Here is a 16,072-nt window from a genome sequence, read left to right as displayed (position 1 = left end):
GTAGGGAGAGTGGTGCCGGGAGGGGGGGGGAGGGATGAAAGGGGGGAGGTTGAGATGCCGAGGTGGGGTGGGAGAGGGGGAGGGTCGCCCGCGGGGTGAGGGGTGGTGGTCAAGGGGAGAGGGGGGGGAAGCTCCCGATCACCCGGGAAGCGATCGTGCTCTCCGGTGTGGCCCCGAGTTTCATTTTGTTGATACGCAGCACGTCCGGGCGCCCGAACCGGGTTGAGCCGGTGCACATGACCCCGCGTTGGGCTCACGTGCAAAAACCAGTCCGGTCCTAGACACCTTCCGGGAGGGGGAGGGCGGGGGTCACCGCCTCCGCCCTGCGCCCCCTGGCTCCCCGCTGGGTGCACGCGGGCGCTGCACGCGGGGGCAGCATGCTCGGCTCTCGGGCTCAGAGGCTTTGCACAAATTAAGACAGTTGCTTTTTGGCGTGTTTTTTCTTTTTTTTTTTTCCTCTTGGAAGGGCGGGGGACAACCTTTCCAGGTGAGTGTGGAGGGTGCTTAGTCCCAGCACCTGGGGTGTGGAATGGGGGTCGGGGACAGTCGCCGCCGCCACCACTACCACCACCACCACCTTCCCTCCCTCCCTCCTCCCGGGCTGCGCGGGAGTCCGGCGGGGGAAGAGAGTGGAAATGTACCGGCAACGGGGCCGGAGCGGCGGGTGCGCGCTCGCGGGGCGACGGCAGGGGGCGTGGCCCTTGTTTACCTTCTCCCAACTCCGCCGGTTCGCGTCCCGCCGGAGGGAGAGACGGCGGTGCCACCTCCCACCTCTCCTCTGCCCACCCTTCCTCCCCTCGGGTGGTCGAGGGGAGCGGGGTTCAGTGGCGGGATCCGAATTCAGGGGACACACGCACCTGACCCCCTCCCCCCCAATGAGTGACATTGCAACCCCCGCCCCCCAAGCAAGCAATGCTGCAGTTTCTCCCCCCCACCCGCCCCCCCCCCCTCCGCCGCCGCCGCCGGATCCCCGGGCCCAGCCCCGCCCCGCCCCCCGCAGCGGCATCTTCCCGGCCTCACCTCCTTCCTCCCCTCTTCCCTCCTTCCCACCCACTCGCCTGCGCCTGCGGAGCGGCTCCCGCCCTCCTCCTCCCCTCCGGGGTGCAGACTTGTGGCTCCCCGCGGTATCTTCCCGCCCATCCCGGGGTTCGGAGACGCCCCCTGCCCCGGCCCCAGGAATGAACCGGAGTCAGATTGTCCACTCGTGGCTGTGCTGCCGTGGGGGGTGAGGATGTCTGCAAAGATCGGGCTGGAAAGGCTTCACACTCTTGCCTTCCAGAGGCCCAGCACCTTCCCCAACCCTGCACACACCGCTCCCTTGCGCCCCCCTCCCCCAGGGCCTCGGCGGGGCTACCCCGAGGGCTCCTCGATCTTTCCTCCTCCCCGGGCTCCAAGCCCACCCACCTCCTGGCGCGCCTCCCCTGGCCCGAACCGCCTCGTGCCCTTCTTTCGCCTGGGCCGGAGCCCCCCGCAGCTACCTCCGGCTCCTCCTTCCAGCTCCCGCGGTCGGTCGGAATCACGCCGGCGCGCCTCCAGCCTGCCATCCCGCCGATTGCCTCTAGGGGCAGGCTGGAGGCGCGCGCAACCCCCCTTCTAATCCCTTTAGTCACTGCAGCCGACCCGGGCAATTTTATTATTATTATTATTATTTTAACCAGCTTGGCCGCTGGGCCTGGTGTAGAGGGGGCTGGAATAGAAGCTCCAAGCTTTTTTTTTTAATGCCAAGGGCATGTCGCACCCAACAACCCTGATCTGCAGATTTCACTCCCTGCTCATCTTCCAGTGCATGTGGAGGCACAAAGTTGTATCCAGAGGCAGAGTTTGCTGGGGGGGGGGGGTCCTGTGTGTGCATTCATTGCAGCTCCAAAGGGGTTAGGGAAGGGGCCTGGGTTGGTCCAGACTAGGTGTTAGGATACCCCCAACAAAAGTTGTTTGCAAACTTGAGTTCTGGGCCTGGAAGGAGGTTAAGACCTCCTAGCCGCTCCTCCCAGGGTAGCCCCGACTCTCTCTCTCCACTGGTAAAATTCCCAGTAGGACATTTGGCAAAAGAGCCCGGCAGAAGGTTGCCAACCGGGCCTGGCCCTGGTTCCTGGGCTCCTGGGGTATTGCCTTCTCCCCTTCCCTAATTTCCTTTCTCACCTTAGGGCCCAAGTGAACGCACCAGTCCTCCTGTCCCGTCCTCTTCAGGCGGGTTGGGACTCGCAGGGCGATCTACCAAGCAGAGGAGGAGAAATAACAACAGAATAACTGTAAGGGGGGAAGGAATGAGTAATAAAGCTGACCCAGGCAGGGAGGAAGACTTTCATGTTTAAGTGATGCTATTTGCTTTTTAGGTCACAGGCTGCAAAAACAGGCTTTGATCCGAAGTGGGCGAATAATTTATTGAGAAAGTTTGCATGGTAGGGGAGAGAGAGAGAAGAGAGAGAGAGAAAGATGTTTGTTTGATCTGGAGCCCTCTGAGTATCCTGAATGCTGCTGGCTGTTGTTTTGAGTGGAAAAGCATTTGGTTCCACAGCAAATGCTTCTCAGAGGGAAGTCCTTGCCCCAGGCAGCGGGAACTTACAGTGAATGTAGGTTTTGAAACTGTTTGGCTTAGGGTCTTCCCAGCACTTTTGGAGATGAAGTGTTGAAGGACAGAGTTGTTTGGACTCTGGATGTAGCAAATGTTTCCAGAACGTTTTCCCATCCAACATGCTTTTCCTTTTCCTAAATTGCCTGGCAAAATGGCCAGTGACTCAGATCCAAGATGCTGTCAGAAATCTCTTCCACCTCTCATTGACGGAGGAAGGGGGCTGCTGCACCCCAAGCTCCAGATGCACCTCGGTTTTTCTTGGGGGGAGGGGCTTGAACTCAGGGCCTAGGCTTTATCCTTTAGCTGTTTGTTGTTTTTGCTCAAGAATGGCACTCTACCACTTGAGCCACCACTCTTACTTCTGTCTTTTTGGTAGTTAATTGGAAATAAGAGTCTCATAGACTTTCCTGCCCAGGCTGGCTTTGAATTGCAATCCTCAGATCTCAACCTCCTGAGTAGCTAGGATCACAGGCATGAACCACACTGGTGCCTAGCTGTGTCTTAGAGTCTTAAGCCAGTGTCTTGAACATGGACTCCCTCATCTTTTTGAGACTGTGGGCTGGATGTTCTGGTTAAAGTTGGTGTTTCTGTGAACAGGGAGGTGATTATCTCCTGCTCATGACTCAGGTCAGAAACTTCCACTCAGTGCTTTACAACACGTGCAACAGGCTGTTTGGGGACTGAACAGTTCAGATTCCGCCAGAGGAAGCCAGGACAGAGTTGAGAGGAGAAGCCCTGGGCTTGGCTGTGTTCCCAATACCCAACTCATACCATGTGCCTGAATTGCTTAACATTCACAGGTTCCATCCTTGGTCAAAACTTAGGAAGGAGAAGAAGGCTGGTTCTGGAGTACAGGGTACTCTTAGTTTCCTCTTAGACAATCCTGTGGTTGGGAATATTCTCAGCCATACTGAAAATTGTCAGCCTACGTATATACTTAGTCCTTTGAGAATGGATTATCCCCTTGGAAGGTGGGACAGCCTAGATGTGAATCCACAGTCCCTTTGCCCACCACTGGTGTAATAAGTGATAACAGTGTATTAAAAAAGACCAATCCCAGGGCTGGGGATATAGGTAAGTGGTCGAACACTTACCTATCATGTGTAAGGTCCTGAGTTCAACCCCCAGAACAAGAGGCAAGGGGCGGGAAGTGGAGGGGGATCGCCTAAGCCCAAAGTTATACCTGTGGTAAGCGCTTGATTAGTACTAGCCATTCTTACTGTTCTTGTTAGTGACCTAGAAGGGCACCTAAAGCACCTTTGACCTTTGATCTCTCACCTTTAGGCTTGGCCAGAGTGCCAGCTTCCTTCTCTGAAGAAGAGATCAGCAGGAGCCAGCAGATGCCAATGGGCAGCCAGATATGGAAGCGAGCGGACCAAACTTTTCCCTCTCTGAGATGAAGAGCAGGGTGAGTAAACACTAAAAGACCAAGTCGATGAGTAGATGGAGAATGGGTGTGAGCAGTGTGTTTAGGGGACCTGGGTCCCACTGGGGTGCTTAAGAATTGCAGGTGGGTAGTGATGGAAGAAGAGGGAGGTGCAGCTGGGTTCCCCTAGGCTTGGAGAAGCAGACTCAAAGATGGCAGACGGCAGCGCTGGGCCCTGTGTGCATAAAATCCTTTTTGTAACTGCAATTACTGTCCCTAAGAAGGCATTAAAGTTAATGAGAGATGGGAAAGAGTGGGGCTCTGACCCCCTGTTTCGAGCAGTTTTAAGAGTGTGCCGCTCTTGTTTTCTGAATGTCTGGCCTTCCCGACACAAGGAGGCTCTGAGGACAGGTTTTCCAGCCGAAATATCATTAAATTGTATTAGCATCTTATTACACACACGCCTTAGCAGTCTGCTTCAGACAGGGAGAGTTTTTGTTTCTCTTTGAAAGATTGTGTCTGGAATGGTAAATTGCCTGCTTGAAAGCCACTTTCCCCTCTCAGTTTTAAGGAGGCGGCCGAAATCCTGCTGTGTGTGGTGGCAGGGTCGGGCAGGCCTGGTGGCCTCTGAAGAGGAGAGGCCCGAGGCCAGGCTGGGGGGGTGTTTTAACTGCCCCTCCAGAGGCTGCAGTAGCTAGGTCTAAAAGGCCCACTTGTTCCCAAGGTCAGATGGAGGGGCGTTAATGGAGGCCCAGGGTGTTTATTTGAGTTTATTTACAGAGAGGTCTTTAAAGGGGGCTGGCATTGGCCAGTGGTGTTCAAGGCCAGACCTGAGGCCCCCACAAAGACCCAATGGCTAGTGTTGCCAAGAAAACATCTGCCACCAAATTGGCTGCCCTATTACTGAGTTGACATTGATCATTAGCCAGGAGCCCAGCCAAATAAAGCCTCCTGGAGAATGTGTGAGGTCAAGATGGGGAAGGCAGGCTGTGAAAACAGCACGGAATCCTGGACTGGGGTGTTTGTTCCTGTCAGCCACAGGCAGGCCAGCTGGGCTATAGACAAGAACACACCAGCACTTCCTATTGTGTACTGAGTGCAAGGTTAGGGGTTGCTGGGACATTTAGCCAGACTTGCTTCTTCCCCACTCCCAAGGGGAGGAGCAGTCAACAAGTAGCTCACTGCAATTCTGCAGGGTGGTGAATTTCTGTTTTCTTTCTTTCTTTTTTCTGTTTGTGCCAATGCTGGGCTTTGAACTCAGGGCCTGGACATTGTTTCTTAGCTCATTCACTCAAAGCTAGCACTCTACCACTTGAGCGCTACAGATGGCTTTTTACTGTTTAGGAGGAGATAAGACTCTCCTAGACCTTTCTACCGAGGCTGGCTGCGAACTTGGATCTTCTCAGGGCTCAGCCTCCTGAGTAGCTAGGATTGCAGGTGTAAGCCACCAGCTCCGGGCTTGATGAATTTCTTTAGATAGAGTGATGGGTAAAAACGAACATACATGATGCTGAAGCCAGACTTGAAGGTTGCACAGTCAGAAACTCAATAGACCACATAAAAGGACACTGCAGGCCAACAAACTGGTGCCCAGGTCTCCAAACATGGGCTGTCTTGGGCTTGTGGGAGGAAGTGAAAGGGGCCATTGTAGCTGGAAAGCAGTGAGGAAGGCACTAGTGTATTACACTAGTCAAAGTGGGCAAAAGCTGGGCTCTGCTGGCTCTTGTGGTCAAGACTTCAAGATGTGTCCTTTGATCAGCAGGAAGCCTTTGAAAGAGTTTCTGTGGGGCCACGATGTGATCTGATTTATGTTTTTTAAACATCCCTTGGGCCTACCTGTGGAGCCCTGGATTACGGGAGAGTAATAGTGCAAGCCAGGCAATGAACATGGGGTCCAAGCAGAAAGGAGATGGGCTGGGGTATGAGGCAAGAGGTATGAGGGCAGGTGTGGGTCAGTAGAGTTAGACAAAGCCATACGTTCTGAAAGGTGAGCCCTCATAGCCCAGCCCCCAAGCTGAGTTTCTCCATGTTGGGGGTGGGAGGGGAGGCTTAAGGGGCCTGCAAATTACTGATACGATTGGCAGCAAAAGAATATTCTTCCTAGCCAGGCACCTGTGGCTCATGCCTGTAATCCTAACTACTTAGGAAGCTGAGATCTGAGGACTGGAGCTCAACACCAGCCCAGACCGGAAAAAGAGCATGCAACTCTTATCTCCAATAAACCAACAAATAAAGCCAGAAGTGGCTCAAGTGTGACTCAAGTGGTGGAGCTCTAGCCTTGAGCAGAAAAGCTAAACGACAGAGTCCAGGCCCTGAGATCAAGCCCCAGGACCAGCAAAAACAAACCAACAAAAACAAACAAGACCCTTCCTTTCTTGAATCATTATAGAAATGATTTTAGGACTACTTTCTGTCTTTGCAAAGTTAAGTGCCTTGTTTGAGGTCATCTCCCAGAAGAGATCTTTGCCTTGATGGAAATTGGAGGACTGATAGGGAAAAATCAGAGGCCAAGGTGAAGTCTCAGCCTCCTCATCCTGACTATTTGCATGGCAGCCTTGGAGTTGGACTTGGGTCAGTGAGTCCTCCTGTCTTCTTTGGGTTCAGGAGGTAACTTGTGGAGCAAAGGGTAGCCTCACAGAGGACCTAGGATTCTTTCAGGCTTCATTGGCCAGCTTGGGGGGGGCGGGCCGGGGGTGATGTTTTGTCATGGAGGTAGGAAAGGAAGCCTTCAGAATGGACTTTACTTCAAAAGAAGAAAGCTTTGTTCATACAATCGTGTGTTCCCTCATAGGCTACCTATTATTCCAACTAAACTACCACAAAATCTCCCTTGGTAAAAGGTGTGTGTGTGTGTGTGTGTGTGTTTGTATGTGTGTGTGCTTGTGAATATATTTTGTTTGGTATTCTTTTGTGCCTATACTGGGGTTTGAACGAAAAACTTAGGCACTGTCTTTTCGTGTTTTTGTTTGTTTGTTTGTTTGTTTGTTGTTGTTCTACCACTTCAGCTCTACTTCAGGCTTTTTGCTAGTTAGCTGAGGAGTCTCTCCAATTTTCCTATCCATGCTGGCCTCACACCTCAGTCCTCAGATCTCAGCCTCCTGAGTAGCTAGTGTAGCCACCAGTGCCCAGCTGGCAGTGAGTGCCTGAGAGCCTGTGCTAACTCTGTTTCTGCAGTGGCACCTGAGTTGCTTACTCTGACAGCTGCCCTTCAGTCTGTCACCCTCTGCAGAGCCCTGCATACCTCTGAAATTGTACAGCAAGCCATCAGCCCTGATGAACCTTCCTGCTGTTGGAGTACTGAGAAGCTCATAGTTAAGGCACGTTCCAGACAGGGGCATTATCCAGGTCTGCTCCAGCGATGTGGGTTTCTTTGCTCCAGTTCCATGAACAAATGCTTCCTGGTTTCTGCTGGGCTGGAGCAAGATAGGGGTACTGGTCACTGGTGTCACACCTGCAACACTAGCCATGCAGGAAGCTGAGATCTGAGGGTTGCAAGGCAAAACCAGCCCAGGTAGAAAAGTCTCTGAGATCCTTATCTCCAATGAACCAACAAAAAGCCAGAAATGGAGTTGTGACTCAAGTGGTGGGGTACTAGCCTCAAGCACAAAAGCTCAGGGACAGCACTCAGGTCCCAAGTTCAAGCCCCAGGATGGCAAATGTGCACGCGTGCACGCACACACACACACACACACATATACACACAAGATAGGGGCACTCCAGGGCTTAACAGGAAAAGACTAAGGGATAGCAGCAGCCGGTAATAGCTGGCAGATGGGCTAGACTGAAGGCTTTCTCCAAAAGACAGGGACTGGCTCTCTGTGTTTGGTTATGAGCAACGAGGCCATTCTGGGCCCTGCAGGAACGTGTGGAAGCTGCAATGCAATCCATCTCACTTGAACTTGACCACAGACCAGCCGTGTGACCCTGAGCAGATTATCAAGCCACTCTGCCTGCTCCCTCCAAGCAAACAAGAGCAGGGTCTGCTCCCAGGATTAGAGGAAATAAAAGTATGGGCAAAGTTTTCTAATGGACTGCATGCAGCTGATGGATTGCACAAAAGGCAGCTCAGTGTAGGTTCACAGATCAGACCTCAGACCATGGGTTCAAATCTCTGCTGAGCCAGTTCCTTGTAGGACAAGTCACAGCTTCACCGATAAAAGGAGCTTATAGCTCACAGCTCACCAAGACAGAGTGGATAAAGGGCCGTGCAAAAGAACTACTCAGGGACTTGGAAGTTAGATAGTCCAATTGAGATACCCTGGGTTTGTACTTGATCTGGGCAAAGACAGTGGCAGATAGGAAAGTAGCCCTACTTCCATAGCCAGCTGGCTGTTATGCCTAGGATTGTACCTTAACCTCGATGGACTACCTTGGCAATCAAAGTCTAGTTCCTCCTCTTCCCACCATAGGGCCTCTGTGGGTGGTGGGGTAGGAAGCAGGTGAGGCAGGTAGGTTGAGTCTTGTCTTTCGTGGAGTGTGGAGAGGTAGAGAATGGAAGTCTTTTTCTGAGAGCTTGAGGATTTCCCAAGCCTTCCACGAATATAGTGAGCCTGTATTGCCTTTCGTTACAGATGGAAGAGAAGAGGCGAAAATACTCCATCAGCAGCGACAACTCGGACACCACTGACAGTAAGTCCCTTTCACTTGGAAAAGCATTGGAATAGTTACCAGGTCCAGAGCCAGGGTGGAAGGAGGCTGCCCCGTGGTCTTAACTCAACCCAGGGCTATGCTGACAAAAACATAAGTCAAGGCAAGCCCCTTTGTTCCTGAGTGCTAGCATTTGCCCTTACAATGGCCTCCAAAGCCTTGGCTGTCCCCTTTCTCATACTCACTCTACTCTCTAGGTCTTGCTTGGCCCCTTTAAGGACCTTTTATTTGCTGCTCATAAGAAATGCAAGAAGAAAAAGTCCCTCTGGCTTTTCTTTTGAGTCAGGGCCCTTCTGGAAAATTCCTATAGTATCAATGCAAAGCTTGTCACTATTATAATTATCTGATAGGTATCATTTCCTAGCCAGTGGTAAACTCCCCTGATGAGTTACGTCTTGCTCAGTGTCTGGGATAGGTGTGCCAGGTGAATGCTTGGTGGTAGGGGGTTGTTATCTAGGAGAAAATGGGTTTAGGGAGCCTCCTCTGAAATTCAGAAGGAAGGGAGATGAAGTCATAAAGTAGCTGTTCTTCAATGGCCCAGGAAGCCAGGCCTGCCTGTGTCTGAGGAGTTCTGTCTGCCATGGGTAGGAGGAATAGTCTGCCAAAGACAATCTCACCTCACAGTGACTGCCTTGCAGGAGGCCAAGGCTAAAGAAGAAGCTATACTAGTGGGGAGGCCAGGTCTGGAGCCCTGTGCCTCCAGACATGTTCATGCAGATGGTGAATTTGTGGCATTTGTTTTTTATGGGGGGGGGGTCCTGTCATGGGGCCTGAACTCTAGGCCTGGGTGCTGTCCCTCAGCTTTTCAGCTCAAGGCTAGCGCTCTACCACTTGAGCCACAGCGCCACTTCCGACTTTTTTCTTTTTGCTTATATGGTGCTGAGGAATTGAACCCAGGGCCTCAGGCATGCAAGGCAAGCGTTCTACCACTGAGCCACCTTCCCAGCCCAATTAGTGAGGGCTCTTCCTTACCCTGGTTCTCAAAAGTTGCACAATCCCTCAAGAGACAGAAGGTTCATCTCTTCCCCTACCCTCATTCACCTATGCCTTGGTTTTCCTCTGATGTCCAACCTGGCCAGCCCATCCTTCCTATAACATATCATCCTTCTTTGGCTACATGCTCACGGCCTGGCTTCCTAGACTGAATAGCTATGTCCTCTACTTCTAACTTCAGTTCAGGAAAGGGCCAGGCAAATGCAAGGCAGGGAAGGAGGCATCTGAGCATCTGAACTCTGGCTTTGCCCTACCAGTCTCTACCACTGTCACATTGGGTCTCCCTAGGCCTTCTTTCTGCTCCTTGGGGGACTAAGACTGCAGTCCTGTAGTCTAGCAGGGGCCTCAAGACTAACTATTGGTGTTGAGTAATTGTTATATGCCAGAGACTATGTTAAGATTTTATGAACATAGTACATTTAATCCTCCCTTTCAAGACAGTTCATCTTGTCCCTTTAGTCAATGTAACTACAACCAAATATATGAGATAATTATCATTAAGGTTTCCTTAGCTTACAGGTTGGGAGATTTCAGTCCATGATTAGATTGGCCCCAATAACCTCAAGATCTCCCATAAGGCTCTCTGTCCTAAAAACGCATGGGACACCTTACAGTGCCATTCAGGGGGCCAAATCTTTAACACATGGACCTTTTAGGGGGCATTTATCTAAACCATAGCACTGTAACTTTATAGAAAAACTAGCCAGGTGCTCATGGCTCAGTTCTGTAATCCTAGCTACTTAGAAGGCTGAGATCTGAGGAGTACGGTTCAAAGCTAGCTCAGGCAGGATAGTCTATGAGACTTTTATCTCCAGTTAACTACCAGGAAAGCAGAAGTGGCACTGTGGCTCAAAGTGGTAGAGTACTAGCTTTCAGCAAAAGAGCTCAGGGATAGTGCCCAGGCCCAGAGTTCAAGTCCATAACTGACAAGAAAAAAAAGAAAGGAAGGAAGAAAGAAAGAAAAAAAGAAACAAACAAACAAACGCAAATTGAGGCTTGATCTCAGCCCTCAGTAAGTAGATGCAGAAGGATCTTGTCTAGCCCAGGCTACATAGAAGACTGTATTGCAGAATCCTATTAACCCTATGGTGGTATATTCATAAGATACTGGGTCAGAGATAGAGCCTGGTAGTTTCTTTTTTTTTTTTTTTTTTTGTGCTGGGGCCTGAACTCTGGGCCTGGGCGCTATCCCTCAGCTCTTCAGCTCAAGGCTAGCACTCTACCACTTGAGCCACAGCGCCACTTCCTGCTTTTTCTGTTTATGTGGTGCTAAGGAATTGAACCCAGGGCCTCATGCATGCAAAACAAGCACTCTACCACTGAGCCACCTTCCCAGCCCCGAGCCTGGTAGTTTCTGCATCTACTTCAGAGCAACACTTCCCATTGCTCTTGGCTCCCTGCCTTTGCATCCTCCTGGAATCCTCCCAGACTCTGGTGATGTTCTTTATGTGGAGCATGCCTGAAACTTGTTCTACTCTTAACTGAGGAGCAAGCAGCGCTCCCAAAAGGGCTAGGATTTGTCTGGGCCACATAGTAAGCTAACACAGACCCCTGAAAACCACCCCAGGAGTTGGTGAGTGGAAGAGAGAAGCGTTGTGTCTCCAATTCATCATTGGACATTGCTTAGAGAGGCCTCCACCTCCTGATCATGCATTCCACAGCTTAGAGGCAAACTACACTTGGTGAGTGGTGTTCCTGGCCTTCTAATTTGCCTCACAAGCTCAATTCTGTCTGCAGGTCATGCTACATCTGCATCAGCATCTGCATCCGTGTCTGCATCAGGCTCAAGATGCTCCAAGTTGCCCAGCAGTACCAAGTCGGGCTGGCCCCGGCAGAACGAGAAGAAGCCTTCCGAGGTGGGTGGTGAGGAGCCTCCAGAAGAGGTGCCCGGAGCTGACACCTGTGGTCTGGAGGTCTAACTGCAAGGGTTCCACATGTTTTAAAGATCACCCTAGAATTCCAAGTAAAGAGAAGTGGTGAAGGGCAGAGAAAGATTAACACAGAGAAAGTGTACCATGGGAAGGGACAAAGGAAGCATTCGGTCCATTGGGGGAGGAGGGGTACAGACATTTATGCGTTTGTTTTTTTGGAGCTTTTATTTTGCTGGTCCTGGGGCTTGAACTCAGGGCCCAAGTGCTGTCCTTGAGCTTCTGAGTAGTTAACTGGGAATAAGAGTCTCATGGTCTTTTCCTGCCCTGGCTAGCTTCCAACCATGATGCTCAGATCACAGCCTCCTAAGTAGCTAGGATTACAAGCGTGAGCCACTAGCGCTCTGTGACAGACAGTTATGTTTAAGTGGAGGAAGAATTGGATTGTCTTAGTCCCAGGTATGGCCTGATACCAAGATTGTCAGACATAGGGAGACAGAGCATTCCTGGGAGAGGGCTGACACCGCAGTGTGGTGGGGAGATGGTGGTGGCTATAGGGCAGTTTACCTGCACTTGGTAAGTTGTTGGAAAGCTGATGCTGTTGATTTGAGAGGGGCCTTTCAAGGATGGTAGACCAGATGACACAATCGGGTACTGTAATTAAAAGCTCCTCTAGCCAGGCACCAGTGGCTCAAGCCTAGCAATCCTAGCTACACAGGAGGCTGAGATCTGAGGATTGATGGTCAAAGTCAGCCCAAGCAGGAAAGTCCATGAGGCTTTTACCTCCAATTAACTATATAAAAAAGTGGGAAGGACTGGGAATGTGGCTTAGTGGTTGAGCACTTGCCTAGCATGCATGAAACCCTGGGTTCAATTCCTTAGTATCATATAATCAGAAAAGGCTAGAAGTGTGCTGTAGCTCAAGTGGTAGAGTGCTAGCCTTGAGCAAACAAAGTTCAAAGACAGTGCCCAGGCCCTGAGTTCAAGTCCCAAGACTGGCAAAAAAAAAAAAAGTGGGAAGTAGAGCTGTGGCTCAATTAGTAGAGTTCTAGCCTTGAGCAAAAGAAGCTTAGGGACAGCTCCCAGGTCCTGAGTTTAAGCCCTAGGAGCAGCAAAAATTAAAATAAGTAAAGTAAGATGAACATATATGTAGTCCTGAGAGGCAGGTGCTATTGTACCCATTGGAAAACTGAGGATCCTCACAGAATCCTGCCTACTCCCTCTAGGGCTATTCAGTTGGGAGTGGAGGTGGGGGGGCGGGGGGGGGAACTCCAGGGCTGGCCCCTTCATTTGATGCTAAGCTCAGTTAAAACGGGTCCCTTCCCCTGTCCAGTTCTCTCCATCCAGGTCCCAATTAGTTGGGGGCGGGGGGAGAAGGGAGGGCAAGCAGGGAGGCTGTCTATACCCAGGATCACAGGCCTGACTGGGAGGAAACAGGTGTCAGCCAACGCTGAACAGAAAGAACAATTTGCATAGGGCAGAAAATTCCCCTGCCTCTTGGGTTTTCCAGCCCAGGGCCTCTGTGCCTAAAAATAGAGTGGAATTGTGGGTAAGGGCCCTACTGGGGACTGGCTTTATAGGCCCAGGCCAACACCCAGAGACTCTGAAGGTGGCTGTGAGTTCTTACCTAGACGCATTCCTCTTCTCCCTTCCCCCTCCTCCTCCCAGCTTTGGGCTCCTAGAGGGCTGAGGAGTCTTCCCTCCCTTGAACCCTGGCCAAGGACAAGCTCTTCTTCGCATAGCCAGCTGGAGAGCAACCTGTGAGGTTTCCTTCACCCTCTAAATGAGAAGGTTGAGCTGTGGCCGGCATAAATTCTGAGTTATGGTGGGGTAGAGAAGAAGCTGTTAGTGAAAGCTTCCAAAATATTTGGCTCACAAGAGGGTGGAGAGGAAAGCAAAGACTTGGCTGTCGAAACTATTGGCACTAAATCTGCTCTCTGGTCTACTGTGTGCTCTTCTGTGAATGGGCTGGAAGAGGGAGGGGACCTTGCTGGTCACTGGGGTCTGAGAGGGCATAGGGCATCCTGGCAGAAGGGACATTCTTGGAACCCATTTGCCCAGCACCTTATGGCTTTTTTGGTGATTCTTTAGAGATAAAGGTATCACAGACTTTCCTGCTGAGGCTGGCTTTGAACCATGATCCTCAAATCTCAGCCTCCTGAATAGCTAGGATGACAGGTATGAGCCACTGCGGCCTGGGTGGGGTAGGGAATTTAAGGATGCAAGTGTTCAGCATCACACTGACGGTGGTCACTCAGCCTCCCATTCCCCAACCACTATTAATATGTCTGGGGCTGGGGCTTTAGGCAAGGTAGACACCATTCCCAGTATGGACCAATGTGTCTAACAGGTGGTTCCTTGAACACAGAGTGAAGTGTCCCTGGGCTGAAGAAAGTACTGACCAGGAGTCAGGACCCTGGACAGGGCTGGGGTCCTCTGGCCCAGCTTCCCATCTAGCCCTTAATCTGGAGTGCCGAGAAGGGATGGCTCTCGGATACTAGGAATCTGGGTTGGGATTTTGGTGATATCCATAAAACTCTAAAATCTTCCCCCAGGATCTCCTTGAGCAGTGAAAGGAATGGAGCCTGGGTCACAGCGTGCATCCTTCCTCTGCTTGGAGGAGCTCTGCCTAGAGAGCCTTTGTTGTGCCTTGTTGGCATTATTGTGTCAATTCTGCTGGAGCCTATGGGGTGGGCCGGGCCTGTCTTGCCTGGTAACCTAGCCTTTGGTCTTTGTGGATCTCACCTCGGAGAAGCTGTCTGATTGGAGATAACTCTTGCACTTGCTAGAAACAGTCTTCCATCCATCCCCACTGGTTTTAAGTGGTCTGGGGCAGACGGAGGTACCAATACTTAAATAAATAGAAACCTTCTGGCTGGGGGTCTGGGTTAGAGCTTCAGCTGCAGACATCCCCTTCATTTGCCTAAGTTAGGAGTTCCTGGCTTATTGTTCCCCAGAAGCTTCTTGGTTGTGGGTCGGGGAGGGATAGTACAAGCTGTGGCAGCCTGGTTCTGGAACTTCAGGCTTGGCCCTAGCATGCAGGTAGGTGGTCACACTCTCCAGCTCTTCTCCTCACTGGTGCTCAGAAACCGACATGTTTCTACCAGGTGCGAAGGACGGTTGGGGAAGAGACCTTAGAGACCTGGAAGCCAGCCCTGTGGTTTGTATTGGAGGCTGTGTCTTCCTCAGGCCTGGGGGTAGACTGAGAAGCAGGAAACACAGAGCAAGCAGTGGGGATTTCCCCTGGCAGGCTGGCTGGAGGCGTAGAAATCAGTCTTTTCATGAAGTCATCATCCCCAGAAGCGAAGCCAGAGAGCACATGTGGACCCCAGTGCTACTGTTGGCACTGAATGAGATCAGTAAGCCCTAGGAGGCCAGTGCTGGCCAGTGCCAGAGGAAAGCAAGCACAGGCCCTCTCCCTGGGGAGCTTGTCCTCTTGGCTGTCAGCAGGATGCAGGTGCTTGCGCAGGGAAGTGTCGGTTATGGGAGATGCAGCCTGCTTTGCCTGAGGGCCCTGGCTTAGCCACCAAGGAACTCTGACTCTTGGCAAGTGATACTTCTCTTTCTTCACCTCAGGATCATCATCTGTAGAGTCCTCTGTGGACCCTACTCCGGAGATCCTTTCCCTGGGATCCAAGCAACCTGGGGATGGGGCAGCCAAAAGTGAAGGAAGGGAGCCAGGGTTTTGGGGGTATCAAGTAAACAAGCCATTCCTGAGACAGAATAAGGAGGTGCCAGAATCAGAAGGGCGTGGGCATTGGGATCCAGTGGTCACCTGTTTTGTAGCCCTTGGTGACAAATCAGTGTGGACCTAGAGGAAGAAATGGGGCCTTTGCATGTTGCCCAGGAGCCCTTTCCAGATGACCAGGGACAGAATGTCCTCAGGGACAGGGCCTGAGAAAACAACTTCTGCTTTCAGCAAGGGATGTCCCCAAACCCTCTGGCCTCTGAAGTTCCTGTATGAGGACGCCCTTTCCCTCTCCCCTGCCTGACTCTAGTGGCAGTAAAAGTGCAGCAACTTGTTCCAGTCTTTAAGAATGGGTTCCTAGCTAGGCACTAGTGGCTCACGCCTGTAACCCTACCTACTCAGGAGGCTGAGATCTGAGGACTGCCATTCACAGCCAGCTGAGGCAGGAAAGTCCAGGGCACCCTTATGTCCAAATGACCAGTAAAAAACCAGAAGTAGAGCTGTGGCTCAAGTGGTAGAGCCGAAAAGGCAGCGCCCAGGCCCTGAATTCAAACCCTAGTACTAGCACAAAAACAGGTGGGGGAGGGTCTTAAGCCTGCCATAAGGCCTGGTTGCACACTCCTGTGATTCTAGGCTGAGGGAAATAGAAAGATCACAGTCTGAAGCTAGTCCTGGCAAAAAACGGAACACAGTAATCCTCTCTAATAAATAACTAAAAAGCAGCAGAGGAGGAGCAGAGATATTTCCCAGAAGTTTGGAGTAACCTAGTGTATATTAAAACAAGGGTGATATCTGTTGTAGTACTATGTAAAATGCTCTCAAAAGTTGGGAGAACCGCACACAGGTTCTGGGCCTGCCCTGTGGTTTAGGTTAGGTTTCCAGACCTCCTAGCAGGCCACGGGGAAGAGGGGAGAAGCCTTCTGCTGAGCCAGACACCT

At 51.5% G+C, this 16,072-nt stretch overlaps 1 protein-coding gene across 3 annotated transcripts in view; it reads left to right on the top strand.

Moving 5' to 3' along the window:
* The window catches only part of Jade2 (jade family PHD finger 2), a 45,634-nt gene that overhangs the window by 661 nt on the left and 28,901 nt on the right, over positions 1 to 16,072 (top strand). For all 3 annotated transcript variants that reach the window (XM_013030978.1, XM_013030979.1, XM_013030977.1), the window contains exons 2-4: positions 3,857 to 3,980; positions 8,510 to 8,567; positions 11,316 to 11,434. In XM_013030978.1, coding sequence (XP_012886432.1) covers positions 3,933 to 3,980; positions 8,510 to 8,567; positions 11,316 to 11,434 — 225 coding nt within the window. In that variant the 5' untranslated portion in view covers positions 3,857 to 3,932. The remainder of the gene's footprint in view (positions 1 to 3,856; positions 3,981 to 8,509; positions 8,568 to 11,315; positions 11,435 to 16,072) is intronic.

This window comes from Dipodomys ordii, unplaced genomic scaffold (assembly GCF_000151885.1).
Source record: "Dipodomys ordii isolate 6190 unplaced genomic scaffold, Dord_2.0 Scaffold135, whole genome shotgun sequence".
Lineage (NCBI taxonomy): Eukaryota > Metazoa > Chordata > Mammalia > Rodentia > Heteromyidae > Dipodomys > Dipodomys ordii.
Note: the sequence above shows the minus strand (reverse complement) of the source record. Positions and strands in the feature narration are given on the sequence as shown.